We start from the raw sequence: 13,401 nt of genomic DNA, 5'->3' as shown, positions 1-13,401 counted from the left end.
CGATTCACCGGTGTTGGAGCCAACGCAGTGTCCAACCCTTGGCGTCGCGGTCGTGCTTGAACGCTTGCCTGCCAGCCATAGAATCTTTGCGTAGCATCTTTGCGTTGAAACTTTGCTGTACAATATCTTTCCGTAGACATAGGCCGTTCTAGGGCTTATGCATGCTGTGCAGTGCGAAATGTGCGACTTGGGACGGACGGTGCTTGGAATGGTGCTTTGGATCAGCGACATCCGCCTCCACATCAAAAGTCGGGCGCGGTGGAGGTCGGCTAAGTGATCACGACTTCTTCACCACACTTCATTCATCATGACCATGCTCTTCTTCCGCCCCACAGCGCGGCTGGCCGCTACCCTACCGCATGTCCAGCGGCTGGTGCGCTTTAGCTCGACGTCGCTGGCAGCCGGAACCACGCGCGACCCAGCCCACCCGCACCTGTACTACCACGCCTCACCCCCTCCTCCTGCGGCTCCCCAGTCCCTCATCCTGACATTCACGCCCGGCAGACCGACCGAGTTCCTCTCCTTCCTTCCCCTTGGTACTGCGCCTGTTCTTCCTACGGGCGGACCGGACCTCACAGCGTTCCAGGAACACCCGTACTTCCGGAACGTGTTCAACGCTGCGATCCGCGACGCCCTCGACAAGGGCGGCAACAAGGGGCTCGAGTACGAGGCCGCGCGGCGGGGTTGCGACGGCTATATTACGATCAAGGGTGAGCCGCCGACCGAAGGGAGGATGGGGAGTGGGCGGGCGGCGGGTGGGCGGTGGAGCTGGGGCGAGGGAGCTGGGTTCCCGAGAGGGGGAGGGAAAGGCGAAGGGTGGAACTCCGAGGGGTTGGAAGGAGAGACGATGCTGACAGTAGACGAACGGGCGGTCCCCGACCACGACCGCACCGGAGCGCCTGAGGACATTATCGGCTCCGTCTTCGTACAGGACGGCAAGGTGACTCTCTACCGTGTATATTACTGACCCAGATCGTGTCGAGCACGTACGAGCCCCTTCCCACCTATCGTCTGGTCACTACCGACGGTGTCTGCCGCCTTCCTGATGGTCTGGACGCGCATCTCATGAGTATGCTGGACGCTATTGCGGCCCAGGAGGCGGAGAATGCGCGGCTCGATGCTGAAGAGGCTGAGGCGGAAGAGGCGGCTTTGCAAGTTGAGCGGCAGCGGATTGCCGAGGAGGAGGCTAAGAGGGGATAGTACTGTAGGGATTAGATATATGCATGGAGCTGGGTGCTGGGTGCTGGGTTGCTGATACTCTTGTGTGTGATTGAAACACGGCCGGACTACGCTGTGGAGGTGGAGGTTGTTAAGGATGGTTCTGGGATCTCAACTTGTCCCACCTCTCCAAATGTCGGTCCGCCTCCTCCCCTCCCTTCGCGGCACTCTGCGGTCCCCTATTCTGCGCGCTCCAGCCCTCGCGCACGCATACTCCACCCCCTCCACCCCCTCTCCCGCTACCCGCGATCCAGCCCACCCACACCTCTACTACCACCCCTACGCTCAACGTATCGCCCTCTCCTTCCTCCCCAACCCTCCGCCCACAAAGTCATCGACGGTGATCGGCTCGCTTCCCGCCACCCCCGAAGCTGGTTTGAGCGACTTTGAAGAGAATCCCGCATTCAGGATTGTCCTGCATGCGGCTATTAAGGATGGGTTGGAGAAGGGGGCTGACGAGCGGATTATGTATGAGGCGGAGATGAGGCCGGGGGATGGGTATATGACCCTTACGGGTGAGTTTGGGAGGGAGTTGGAGGAGGAAGGAGGGAGGAGGGAGGGGGGCGGAGAGCGGAGAGAGGAAAGAGGAGAGAGGAGAGAGGAGGAGAGATGAGAAAGAGACAAGGAGAGCAGAGAGCGAGTGGAGAAGGACGGAAACAGAAGAGAACCCGCACTCACACAAGACGAACGCGCCGTGCCGCCCCAAGGACGGATCGGCGAGACTGAGGACCTCATCGGCAGCGTGTTCGTGAAGGACGGCAAGGTGAGTCTGATTTGGAGCCTCTACTCGGGCCTTTGGCCTATGGCCCTCGCATGCGCTCACGCAGATCGTCGCGTCGACGTACGAGCCGTTCCCGAGTTACCGCCTCGTTACGTCCAACGGCGTGCTCACCCTCTCCGACGGACTCGACAAGCACGTCCTCGCGTTCCTTGAGAAGATGGATGTCGAGGAGCAGGCCGAGCAGCGGGCCGACGAGGGAAAGGAGGCCAAGGAGGCAAAGTAGACATGTGCTGTAGGCATTGCATCAATCCCCACTTCCCGCGCAAACGTCTCCCACTCGTCCCCTTGCTCATGCCGAACGCTGGCCCTCATTCCCGAAGCTCGCGATCACTCAACACTCGCTGATGAACTAATGCCTCATACTACGGACGAAGACTATTACGGAGATATACAGTGTCAGGCCGACGTTATGTCCGTAACCGGCGCCGGCTAGCGCTGGTCATTCTGCTGGAGCGGGGGATCCGGCATGAGCGTAAAGCTCTGCGAATGCTCGATGCCCGCCAACGCGGCGTTGAGCCCGAACTCGTCGCCGGCAGGCCCGCCGCCAATAGGTTTGGTCTCGGGGAGTTTGAGCGCCCGCTCGGGGCTCGAGTCAGAAGTGTGGCCCTGGCTCGAGGTGGCAGCCTGGGTTGGGCTCTCGACGTCCTCGTCCGTCAGCCTGGGGACGGGCTTGCGGCGCGTCGACGTCTTGCGCTCGACGACCCTGGGTGGCGACGAAGGGGTCGCGGGGAACGCCGAGGGTGGGAGGACTGAGGGAGTGGTAGTTGTCGTTGGAGTGTCGACTGCGTCGTGCAGGCTGCCAGCTGATGGGCGCGAGAGGTGTGATGCGCGTCCGGCAAAGCCTGGCGTCACGGGCGTGTTTGGCCCCGTGCCCACTGGCGAGCCGCCGGGCGGCGATGTGCCCACAGAGCTTGGGGCGAGGTTTGCAGGGACCTGCGAAGGAGGGAGGCGCATCGGCGTCGGTGTCGAGGGGCGGAACGTGTCTGGCTCATCGTCGATGCCGTCGTATACGCCGCGGGGCGGCGAGCGGGGCGGGCAGAGGTGGTTGTCGCGCTCTTCGCGCGCCGCAGCCCCGGCGGCCAGCGCCGAGGCGGGAGGGATCGAAGTCCCGAACGACGAGCCGGGTGTGTGGCTCGGCGTCTTCTCCTCGACTGGCGTCGTGGGCGCCGTCTCGAACGGGTTGTCTGTCCCAGTGGTCATGTCCGAACCCCTGCGATTGCCCATGCTCATGCGCGGAACCGCAGGGAATAAGGGCTTCTCACCGCGCTCAGCGCGTTCCACTCCGCCACCGCGGTTAGCGCCAATGCCGATTGCAGCCAGCGCGTGGCCCATGCTCGCGCGCGCACCCTTGGTCTTGCGGAAGTCGGTCGGCTCGCCGATCAAGTTACGCATCGGGGTCTGGGGCTCGCGGCCGCCCGCATCGCGGCGCTTATCGCGCGCAGCTTTGCGGAAGCATATGAAAGCGAGGATCGCGAGCGCCACGCCCGCAAGAACACCAATGACGACGCCCGCAATGGCACCACCGCTCAGGCCAGACTTCTTAGACCCGGCTTCTTCACTGCCTGAGCCTGCCGCACCTGACGTCTTGCCAGGCGCACCGCTCGAGACACTGTTGGACGCGTCCGGCGTGTCCTTGACACACGTCGTGTTTGTGCCGGCGATGACTGTGAATGGGGCTGACTCAGCCCATGTACGCGCCTCGTCGTTGACAATCGCCAGGATACGGTAACGCCCAGGCGGCACATCAACGACCCAGTCGTACGGGATGTTGGTGCGCCAGCCCTTTACGACCGTCGCGTTGATGTTGGCGCGCGCGACGAGCTGAACATGCTCGTCGCGTACCATTGGGTTGACGTGGTCCAATGGCCCGAATGCGCGCTTGGCAGGCGGTGCGGCCGCACCGCCACCGGCGACGGCCTGTGTTGTGGGAGGGTTGCTGCTTTGAGGGTTGGGGTTGGCAGGCGCTGCAGGCGCTGCGGGGGATGCAGCGGAAGCGGCCGGTGCTGCGTTGGGAGTGTTGGCTGCCGGAGTGGCGTTGTTACTGCTACTGGGCTGCGCTGCAGGGGTGTTGGCCGGGGTGGCCGCTGATGACGAGGGGCTAGGCGCGGGAGGAATAGACTGGTCGACCCCAATGTTGAACGCGTACATGTCGACAGCATATTTTGTCTTATCAGCGTTTCTCAGATCCCAACGGATGCCCGCCCCAACGCACTGCGTCGCTGTTGCGATTGACGCGAAGACAAACGTCGCGGGCCCACTGAAGGAAGTGGTAGTGGGCGGGGCGGACGACTGCGCCACAGGTGTGGATTCTTGGTTCTGGGGAGTGGTCTGCGCCGGGGGCGCGGCCTGTGAATTGCTCGATGGAGGCGGGGCAGCAGTCGGGGCCGCAGCGCTCGAGCTGGTTGACGTTGGTACGGGGGCGGGAGGGCCAGCGCCCTGCGCCACGGCGTAACCGGCGAAGAGGAGAAGGAGGACGGCGCGCATGGCGCAAAAAGCGGTGAGAGTGAACAAGGATAGAATGGGGATTCGATGGTGAGGTTGATGGTGGGGAGGGGACGATCCGGGTGCGAAGTGGGAAGATCCGACGAATGCGAGTGCGAGACGTAAAGCGTGCTGGGAATAGCGAGCTGGGCTCGATGGAAGTTGGAGTGGAGGTGAGGATAGGAGATACCAGGCCAGCTGGGATGACTAGTGACTACTGTAGTGTGAGTCTAAGTTGAGAGTATGGGAGTGTGGGGGCTGATGGTTGTGATGGCATGCATGGCTCAACCTTGAGTTACGTTGGTGGGTGGGAGGGTTGCAACGTAATCAAAGCAGCAAGCAGAGTGAAGCACGAGGGGCTGTTCAACTCAAGAGTCCATTCCTAACCTCTTAGTTTGCTTGGCTGGGCCTCCTTACAACCCGCAACACCGCCTCGGCTGAGCAAACTTGGGGTACTTGGGAGTTTGGGCTCAATTGGACTGGGCAGGCACTTGCTTCTCAACGGCCCTAGCGCTTGACAACCTTCCGCTCGTTCAACCGAGCGTCATGTGCTCTCTTCTGGCTTTCCTCTGCCGGCAACCCCAGCACCCACAGCACCCATGGCACCCACGGCACCCACTTGGCCCGCCCCCTCGCCTCCTGGTCTCCGCATCTGCCAACACCGATCCGAAATACCAAGGACATACTCACAGTTTACTCAGTTTACTCTGAGGCGTTCCCAGAGATCGGTGAGGCACGGCCGTACGACCGACCAGCGCAGCGGGTCGGGGGTAGCCAAGTGAAGGAGATGGGTTCAGATCAACTGAACTCGGTTTGAGGCTGAAAGACGGAGGTAATGAGGTTGAAGATCAAGATGGCCCGCCGGGGGACAAACTAGATTGTAATGGGTAATGAGTGTATTGTACGAGGAGGAAGGGAGGAGGTGGAAGAGGAGGTGGTAGAGGAGGTGGAAGAGGCGATGAACAACAGTACAAGTCTTGCAACCTGAGCTTGGGGTGACTTGTTGGAGGAGAATGTACTGATCCGCACACACACGGCAGCCTGGAGCCACTATACCCTTCATGGTCCTTGAGTTGGAACGCCACCGTCACCTCACCTCACCCAGTTGTGCGTGTGTACCAGTGTACCAGTGCACCAGTGTACCAGTGCCCAATGCTCTTTCCATCGTCCCCCCCGATCCACCCATTAGAATGGGGTGTATGTGGTTTGTATCCAAACACCCCGAAAGTCCTTAATCTCCTGATCTCCTTAATACCACCCCTGAAGCTGATTCTGACCACCCGAAACACCCTAAACATCATCATCCCTGTTCCCAACTGACAGCAAGTTGACTTGCAATGCGTTGAATGTCGACGCGCTTTTCAGGGTAATTGGGCACGGCTTACCATGATCTTGTCGTGTTGGGTGTGTGCAAAAACAAAAATAACATATGCTCTAACAAAACATCTACACATGCACACGCGTAGAGAGCGTTAGTGACGCTCACAGCTGTACAAGATCACCACTCGTCTGTCGTGGCTTTTGACCAGGCCGCATCGGTTCTGCTTTGAGAAGATCTGCGGTTAACACTTTGAACACGTCGTACCTTGCACATTGCACGTTGCCTCCTCCACCCCATATTTCCATGACACCCTGTGTACCTGTGTGGCGCCCGTGGCATTGCACATCACAAGTCCAGACTCAGACTCACCCTCAGCTTCCTTCTTAGCAGCACCCTTGACGGCTGTGTCGTCCTCTCCACCGTGGGCCTTGAGGAATGCCTCAACCTCGTCCATGACGCCATCGTCTGCGCCCTCCTCCTCGTCCTCGCCGTCGCTGTCGCCAATCGCGTCGATCGCAAAGTTCGGACGGTGCATGACCGCCTCCTGTGCTGCGCGAACCATCTCGCTCTCCTCGCGGTATCGCATCTCGACATCGGCCAGCGACGATGGCTTGTCCAGCGTATTGACCGTCGACGAGCTGCCCGACGTCTTGATGCTGACCTGCGACGCCTGAGACGCGCTGCGTGCACGCGCACGCTGTGATGGAGTCAGGAGCGACTCGCGCGCACGCGTCTCTACCGGCGCGGGTGCCATCGGGTCCGCCTTGGACAAAGCCGGCTTGCGCCACTCGGCGTGCTTGCCCAGCGCCGAGCCGATACCGTCGGCAAGGCGGTTGAAGCGCGACTTGTTTCTGCAAGTTAGTTGACATTCTTCTGAAAACGTCAGAACTAACTCATCCGTGTAAACGAGGTTGACGAGACCACCGAGTAGACCGTCCGACTTGGCGTGCGTCTTGTGGTAGTCCTCTTCCTCGGTATCCTCGAGCTGGAACGAGTCGGTAAGCGAGTGCTCGAAGAACTGCTCGAGTAATTCGTCGGCCAGAACAACCATGCGGAACGTCGGGAGGCTGAGGTACGGCAGGTTGTGTGGACCTGCGGCAGAGTCAGAGCGCTCACGCGACTGCGTCGCCGTCTGGTGCTCGCCGTTGAGTTCGTCCTGCGGCGGCGGGAGACTCGACTCTGGCGCCGTGGCGTCACCGAACTCGTACGCGTTCAGGATGAAGCGCGACACGGCGGCCAGATATATGTCCCCAGGCTCGTTGCGGAAGATGAACAGGAGCGACTCAGAGAGGCGGATCACCTCGTCCTTGGTCAGGTAGCCATCACCATCCTTGTCATGGAGCTTGAAGAACCACTCGATTGACTCCATGAGGCCGCCAGACATGACGTCGTCAAGGCCCTCGACAACATCCTGCAGCGAGAGCGTGCCGACGTTTTGCTTGTCCCACGAGTAGAAGAGTCTATCGATGATCTCATGATCGGCGACGCGCCGCTCGGTGCGCTGCATGAACGCGTTGGTCGTGACAGTCTCCTCACGCGCCCAGGTCGCAATGCCTGAGAGTAGGACCTTGAATGTTCTAAGGTCGATGCGGGTCTCGACACGGCCCTGCGCGTCGACCGTGATACGTGGCTGCTCAAGCTCCCCAGGCTGCGGTTCGACTAAATTGGTTCCACCACCCTCAGGCGAACACACCGCCGAGAAGAAGTGGTCGTAGATAATGCCGACCTGCTCTTTGTTGAAGCGGCCAACATTACGAAGGTTGCGCACTGCAGCGCGCTTCGAGAACTTCTCGATTTCGTCCGCAATAATCGCGCGCAGACGACGGCGCTCGCTCGTGATCGTGTCGTCCGTGATGACGTTGAACTCGCGGAATGCGACAACGAGGAGCTCCTGGAAGTTGGTGATGTTACGCACGCGTGGGTCAGGATGGGTCGGGTGCGCCGACTCGCCAATGGTCGAGAAGTAGCTGCGCATGAGGTTGATGAACATGCCGTCGTCAGTGACCTCGAGCAGCGCCTCGCCGTTGATCTTGAGAATGGCCAGACCGATTTGGAACAGCACCTTGACGCCCATGGCGAGCACGCAGTCGACGACGCGGAACGCAAAGATGAGCGGGAGCGAGTTGATGTACAACGAGAGAAACCACGGGAGTGACGCAACCGAGATCTGGACGTCGACTTCGCGAAAGTGGTCGTGGATGAGCGGCAGGCAGCGCTTGACAAGCGACTCGAACACACGCTGGTCGAGCAGCGTACCCTCCATCGAGGGCGAGTAGTATCCGGGCAGTATCCGGTCACAGAGCAACTCGAGGAGCCAGAACGCCTGCTCCTCGGACATGTAGATGAGCAGGCCGGCAACGACCTGGGGTCAGCTCGAGCACAGAAGCGGGCTCACGATGTTCAGTGCCTGGCAGTACCCCAGCTCGGGGTTGCGGAACGAGTACGCGACCAGCACTCTCCGGAGCTTGGCAAGACCCTCGTCGGTCTGGTATGCCTTGTACTCTGGCAGTGACCGGTTGAGGTCCTTCTCGATCTCGTCCGTGCTCTGCGAGCTCTTGCCCTTGTTCTCCTCGAGGAGCAGCTGGTACGTCTTGGGGTTGGCAAAGCGGAGGTAGATGGACCCGCTCATCACCTCCCACAGCTCTCCGCGCAACCGTGATGGCAAGCCAACCTGGAGCAGGCGCTGGAATGGAGGGTAGCGGAGGACTGCTGTCAGCAACGCCAGTTGCTACGCAGCTCACGGGTCATGTTTCGCCCGTGGACGGCAAAGTACTCCTTCCAGAGCTTCATCTTGCTGCGCTCGCGCATCTTGCGCGCATCACCGGGGAAGCCGAACGTCTCGCCAAGCCCGCGCTCATATGTCCCACGGCCCTCGCCGCCCGGGCCGCGCAGGTCGCCCTCTTCATGACTCGTCTCGATGAGCGCTCCCGGTTCGCCGGATGGGACAGCGTGGAGGAGGTACTCGGAGTAGAGGGATGGGAGGAAGAGCTTGAGTGCCTTCATCTCCGCGAGCTGGGGTTAGCCATCAAGCATGGCTGGAATAGCTAGCGCGGTGATGGCACCAGGCACTGAGTCCCCAGCGTCACTCACCTGCGACTTGAGCGCATCGCGGAGGAGGATGGCGAAGTGCTCCGCGGTGGGTAACAGCGACGTGAGCTGGAGGATCTGATGTCAGAGAATGCCAACGGGCGCAGTTGTGCGAGAGGGCATAGGGTGGTTGGGCGGTGAGGGATGGTTGGTGGAAGGATCAGGGGTCAATGAGCGCGGCATCACTGCTCCGGAGAAGGCGGGCGTGTGTCGGAGCTCGGGGAGTACGCACAATCCGCATGCCATGCCACGTCGCGAGTGAGAGTGCAAAGACGCCTGCACGAGAGTTTAGTCTGGGATCAGCGCTGCTTGCTGTGCAACGTACCGCTCGACGCGCCGGATAGTGTACAGCGGAAGTGTGGCGCGGCAGGAACGTCTATCGTTGCTGACGAAGCACAGGAATGGCGGGAGGAGGGACAACTTGCCGGCCTGGAAGCGTCAGCATGAGCAAATGGAGCATGCGTGGCCTGCGTAGACTGCGTAGTGAACCGCAGCGGCGCAGCGAAGCGTAGGTTGCGCAGTGGATGGGAGGAGCGGGTTGCTGGGTGGGATGGCAGGACTGGAGTGAGGGGTTGTGATCGAGTGCGGAGCGAGCGTCGAGCTCCCGGCGACCACTGTCCATAACATTCTGCCCATCCTGACCCACCGCTCTTACTCCATCCGTCTACGACAGGACGAGTCCACACCGTGGTACAGCGAGATCCCCTCAGTCCTGGGGCTCAACCCCGCACTCAGACTCACATACACATCCTCCTTCCCCTCGACGCTGAGCACGGCATTGATGTCCATTCCCTGGAGTCCACTCGCACTCCCCGTCCCCGACTTGCCTCTTGCGGGCTTGACGACGACGGGCGGTGCAGAGGGCGCGGGGAGCTGGTCTGGTGTCGGGACGTTGAAGAAGTCGCGCGCAGCCTCGTCCTTTGTCTTCTCCGTGTATGCACGGAGGTGCATTGGGAGCGACATGGCGAGTGAGGAGACAGAGGGTATGCAAAGATGAGAGGGGTTGAGATGTTGGAGAATGGATAGGATAGACGTAGTGCCAGTCACGTCCTTGATCCTGTTACCTAATGAGTGAGTGAACGAGTTCGGGACCAGGCCAGGAACGGAACACGCAGCACCCGCAACTCAAATGACTCAGTGACGAACTCTTCACGTGGCAAATCCTAATGCATTCCCAGTCGACCTAATGTAAACCTCAACTTCCGCACCATCAAAGCACAAGCACGTATACGACTATGATAGACTCCCAACCACCAAGCGACCAAACACAATTCTACCACCGACCTCGCGCGGAGCGCCGCTTCTCACGCCCGCTTCCACCAGCTCCCTCGAGAGGCCGTTTTGTGCCTCTATCACGCTCGTCGCGTTCCTCACGGCGACGGTCATGGGGCGGCGGGGAACGCGCGCAGTCGTTGCCCCATCGCCCCATAGGACCGGATGCGGGGCGACGCGCATTGGGACCGTACGCCGGCGCGTCACGGATGGGGCTTCGGCGATCGCCTCCGCGATCACGGTCACGGTCGCGGTTGTCACGGTCTGGTCGGCGGTCACCGTCACGGCCGCGCGCACCGGGCCCGTACGCAGGCGCGCTGCGAACAGGACTGCGCTGCTCGTTGCGGTCGCGCTCACGATCGCGCTCAAATCCTGGCGCGTCGGGCGGCGGTCCGCGCGGTTGCCGCGCAGGCTCTGAGGGAACCAGGGTAGCGCGAGCGGGGTGCACCGCTGGTCCAGGCTTGGAGACGATTGCGGCACGGGCGGGAGGGACTGGTGATGCGCATGCTCGTTCCGGCGAGCGACCTGGGGAGCGCGCACGCGGACGCTCTGGAGAGGAAGGAGGGAGGGGCCGTGAGGGGCGTTCTGGGGACTGGCGGGTGACGGGTGGTTCTTGGCCCGGACGCGGCTGCCAGTCGTTGCGGTTGTCGCCGCGTTCTGGTAGACCGGAAATGCGGCTAGCCAGGTTGGGCTTCTCCTCGTCGCGGCGGGGCTCCCGGTCCGAGAGGCGGCTTGCGAGATCAGGCCTGGAATGCTGAGGCCCCTGGAAGTTGTGGGACCGCCCCTGGGGACGAGAAGGTGCTGAGGGACGGGCTGTTGGGACTAAACCCATGCGGCTGGGATGCACTGGAACCGCGCGAGCCTCGCTGGTGTTGAGACGGTCCTTGACGCGGTCGACGGACTGACGGCAGTGGTCGCGTCGCTCGCCTTCGTCCTCGGGTTCGCGTTTACGCTTCTCGGCCTCGGAGTCCCGCTCGTCCCTATCGCCGCTAGGTGTGCGCTCCTCCTCCCGCGCGCGCCTGCTCTCCTGGAGCTGTGCGCGCAAGGCCTCAGCCTTTTCGCTGCGGCGAGGCTCGTCGCCCGGCTTGGGTTCGTCGCGCCCCCCCGGCTCACGCTGCGGGTGACGAGATTGTCCGTAAGGGTCGCGGTTGTCACGAGGCTGGCCGCCGCTCTCGCGTTCACGGTTGTCGCGAGGCTCATGATCGCGGTCACGTTCCCGGTTGTCGCGGGGATTGCGCTCGTGTTGAACAGCTGCGGGCTCACGAGGAGGAAACCCACGAGCGGGCTCGCGAGGTGCGTTGGCTGGGCGCCCCCATGCACGCATACCATGGCCAGCAGCGGGTCCCTGGGGCCCAGGCGCAAACCGGCCTACAATCGGTGCACGGGCGCCGGGTGGCACGCGTCGTCCCGGTCCGAATGCAGGGCGAGGCAGTTCGAGTGCACGGCCGGGCATGGTCCGAGCAGATCCGTTAAGCATCGCCGCGCGAGCGTCGTTCATCCTCGGGCCAGGGGGAGCAGATGCAGGAGCAGGGTTAGGATTAGGGACAGATGCGCGGGGTTCGTCGCGCCGAGTAGGACGTTGGTCAGTTTCGCGCCTGATAGCGCGCTCGTCCTCGCGGCCGCCGTTGCGCCTCTCGCGTCCGCCATGTTCCCGACGGTCCTCGCGCCGGTCCTCGCGCCGGTCACGGTCCCGGCGACCGTCGTCGCGCGGACGTGACTCGCGTCCGCGCGTGTCGCCTTCTGGCTCGCGGCGCTCGCGGTCTCGCGCGTCCCTGTCATTCCGGTCGTCGCAGTCCTTTGACGACTCGCGCTCTCTCACTGCTCTGGGACCTGTGGGGACACTATTGGAAACTGTAGGCGCGTAAGCGCCATCCTTGCCTCTGCGCTAGCCCGAGCTCCTTGAGCCCGGATCGCCTGGCGAACGTACGTGTGGAAGTGGCCGACGGGCCTCTGGTGGCGGCGGGGCCTGTGGGTGGTCGATCTTGATGTTCTAGCTTTTTCTCCGTGTCCTCCTTCCGGTCCACTTTCCGGTCCACCTTCCGGTCCTCTTTCCCGCCCGCCTCCCTCTCCTTCTCGGATTTAGACTCGGCCTGGCTGTCCGGCGCCTCCCACTGTCCAACTCCCGTCTCTTCATGCCGATAGAAATACCGCCCCGGGCCGCCCTTCGGCGCGGTTGGAATCGGTATCCCCTCTCGGAACGCCTTGTCAGGCACTATCCGGCGCCAGCCGTCAGGTAACCCGTCTGCGCTGTTGTGCAGCGGCTGTTGGAACGCGCCTTTGAGATGGTACCCTTCCTCAGAACGGAGCGAGGCCGGCTCCTTCTCACGCCACGCTGCACGATCACGCTCGCGCTTTGCCTCGCGCCGCTGATTCCAATCTTTCCCGTCGCGTCCGCCACTGAGGGCCTTGTCGTCGGGCCGGTGCCTGTCGTAGCTGTCTCGGCGCTCTTGAGCGGGGCCGGAGCGGTCGTCAGAGTCACGTCGAGGAGCGTCGTCACGGCTCTCGGTTTCGCGGGTAAGGTCGCTGTCGCGCTTGTCACGACGGTCGTCACGGCGCTCCCCACGCTCCGGCGATCGGGCACGACGTTTACGCCCAGCAGGGTCGCGGGAGTGGCTAGACAAGCGCTCGCCCTCCTGCGCCACCGCCCGGTTTGCGGACAGGGTGGCTGCGGAGAGCTCAGTTGCGGGTTTGGACGAAGAGGCGGAGGTGGATAAAGTGACAGGTTGGGTGGAAGAGATCGGGGTATCAATGGAAGTGGGCTTCGGTGCTGATACCGGAGCGGGGTTAGAGGCCTCCTTGGCCACCTCCTTCGGCGCCTCCTCCGGCGTGGCCTTCGGAGCCTCTTTCACGGCGATGGCCACCTCATCCTTCTCCGTCCTCTTCTTCTCCGGGCTGCGCCTAGGCTCATCCCTCTTCACCGTCTCCTTCTGTGAGTCCTTTGCGTGTTTTGTTTTAAGCTCATCCGCCACCTCGTCTGCACGTCAGCTTATCCACGGACGCTTCCCACCATCGTATCCGCCGAGGGAGAGACAGTCGTCGTCGTATCCGTCGTCATCGAGTCCCCAGTCGACGTCGACGTCTTCCATCGTGTTGCGTTTGGAGTGTTGGTGAGTGTGTAGTTCGAAAGTTGAGGTGGGCGGATTCAAATTGGCGCTGTGACCTCCACATCGCCACCCTTCCCTCCTCCACCCTGCACCGAGATCTCGCCGCAGATGCTCCACTTTAACGATCAATGGGCGGA

General features: G+C 62.1%; 5 protein-coding genes across 5 annotated transcripts; 2 read left to right on the top strand and 3 right to left on the bottom strand.

Moving 5' to 3' along the window:
• Positions 1-307: 307 nt before the first annotated feature.
• On the top strand, positions 308-1,200 carry CcaverHIS019_0406720 (uncharacterized protein; the record flags this gene model as incomplete). Its single annotated transcript, XM_060600532.1, has 3 exons — positions 308-710; positions 861-940; positions 973-1,200. The coding sequence occupies 3 exons, from the start codon at positions 308-310 to the stop codon at positions 1,198-1,200; spliced, it is 711 nt and encodes a 236-aa protein (XP_060457117.1).
• A 151-nt stretch (positions 1,201-1,351) lies between these two features.
• On the top strand, positions 1,352-2,222 carry CcaverHIS019_0406710 (uncharacterized protein; the record flags this gene model as incomplete). Its single annotated transcript, XM_060600531.1, has 3 exons — positions 1,352-1,733; positions 1,902-1,981; positions 2,046-2,222. The coding sequence occupies 3 exons, from the start codon at positions 1,352-1,354 to the stop codon at positions 2,220-2,222; spliced, it is 639 nt and encodes a 212-aa protein (XP_060457116.1).
• A 206-nt stretch (positions 2,223-2,428) lies between these two features.
• Positions 2,429-4,483, bottom strand: CcaverHIS019_0406700 (uncharacterized protein; the record flags this gene model as incomplete). The annotated part of the gene is made up of 1 exon (XM_060600530.1): positions 2,429-4,483. The coding sequence occupies one exon, from the start codon at positions 4,481-4,483 to the stop codon at positions 2,429-2,431; it is 2,055 nt and encodes a 684-aa protein (XP_060457115.1).
• A 1,479-nt stretch (positions 4,484-5,962) lies between these two features.
• Positions 5,963-9,851, bottom strand: CcaverHIS019_0406690 (uncharacterized protein; the record flags this gene model as incomplete). Its single annotated transcript, XM_060600529.1, has 9 exons — positions 5,963-6,036; positions 6,171-6,652; positions 6,695-8,163; positions 8,197-8,507; positions 8,543-8,813; positions 8,892-8,966; positions 9,121-9,181; positions 9,214-9,317; positions 9,630-9,851. 9 exons carry the CDS (start codon positions 9,849-9,851, stop codon positions 5,963-5,965), a joined length of 3,069 nt encoding a protein of 1,022 aa, XP_060457114.1.
• A 310-nt stretch (positions 9,852-10,161) lies between these two features.
• On the bottom strand, positions 10,162-13,246 carry CcaverHIS019_0406680 (uncharacterized protein; the record flags this gene model as incomplete). Its single annotated transcript, XM_060600528.1, has 3 exons — positions 10,162-12,011; positions 12,088-13,134; positions 13,168-13,246. 3 exons carry the CDS (start codon positions 13,244-13,246, stop codon positions 10,162-10,164), a joined length of 2,976 nt encoding a protein of 991 aa, XP_060457113.1.
• Positions 13,247-13,401: the final 155 nt, after the last annotated feature.

This window comes from Cutaneotrichosporon cavernicola, assembly GCF_030864355.1.
Source record: "Cutaneotrichosporon cavernicola HIS019 DNA, chromosome: 4".
NCBI classification, from domain to species: Eukaryota; Fungi; Basidiomycota; class Tremellomycetes; order Trichosporonales; family Trichosporonaceae; genus Cutaneotrichosporon; species Cutaneotrichosporon cavernicola.
The sequence above is the reverse complement of the archived record's forward strand: the minus strand, read 5'-3'. Positions and strand labels throughout refer to the sequence as shown.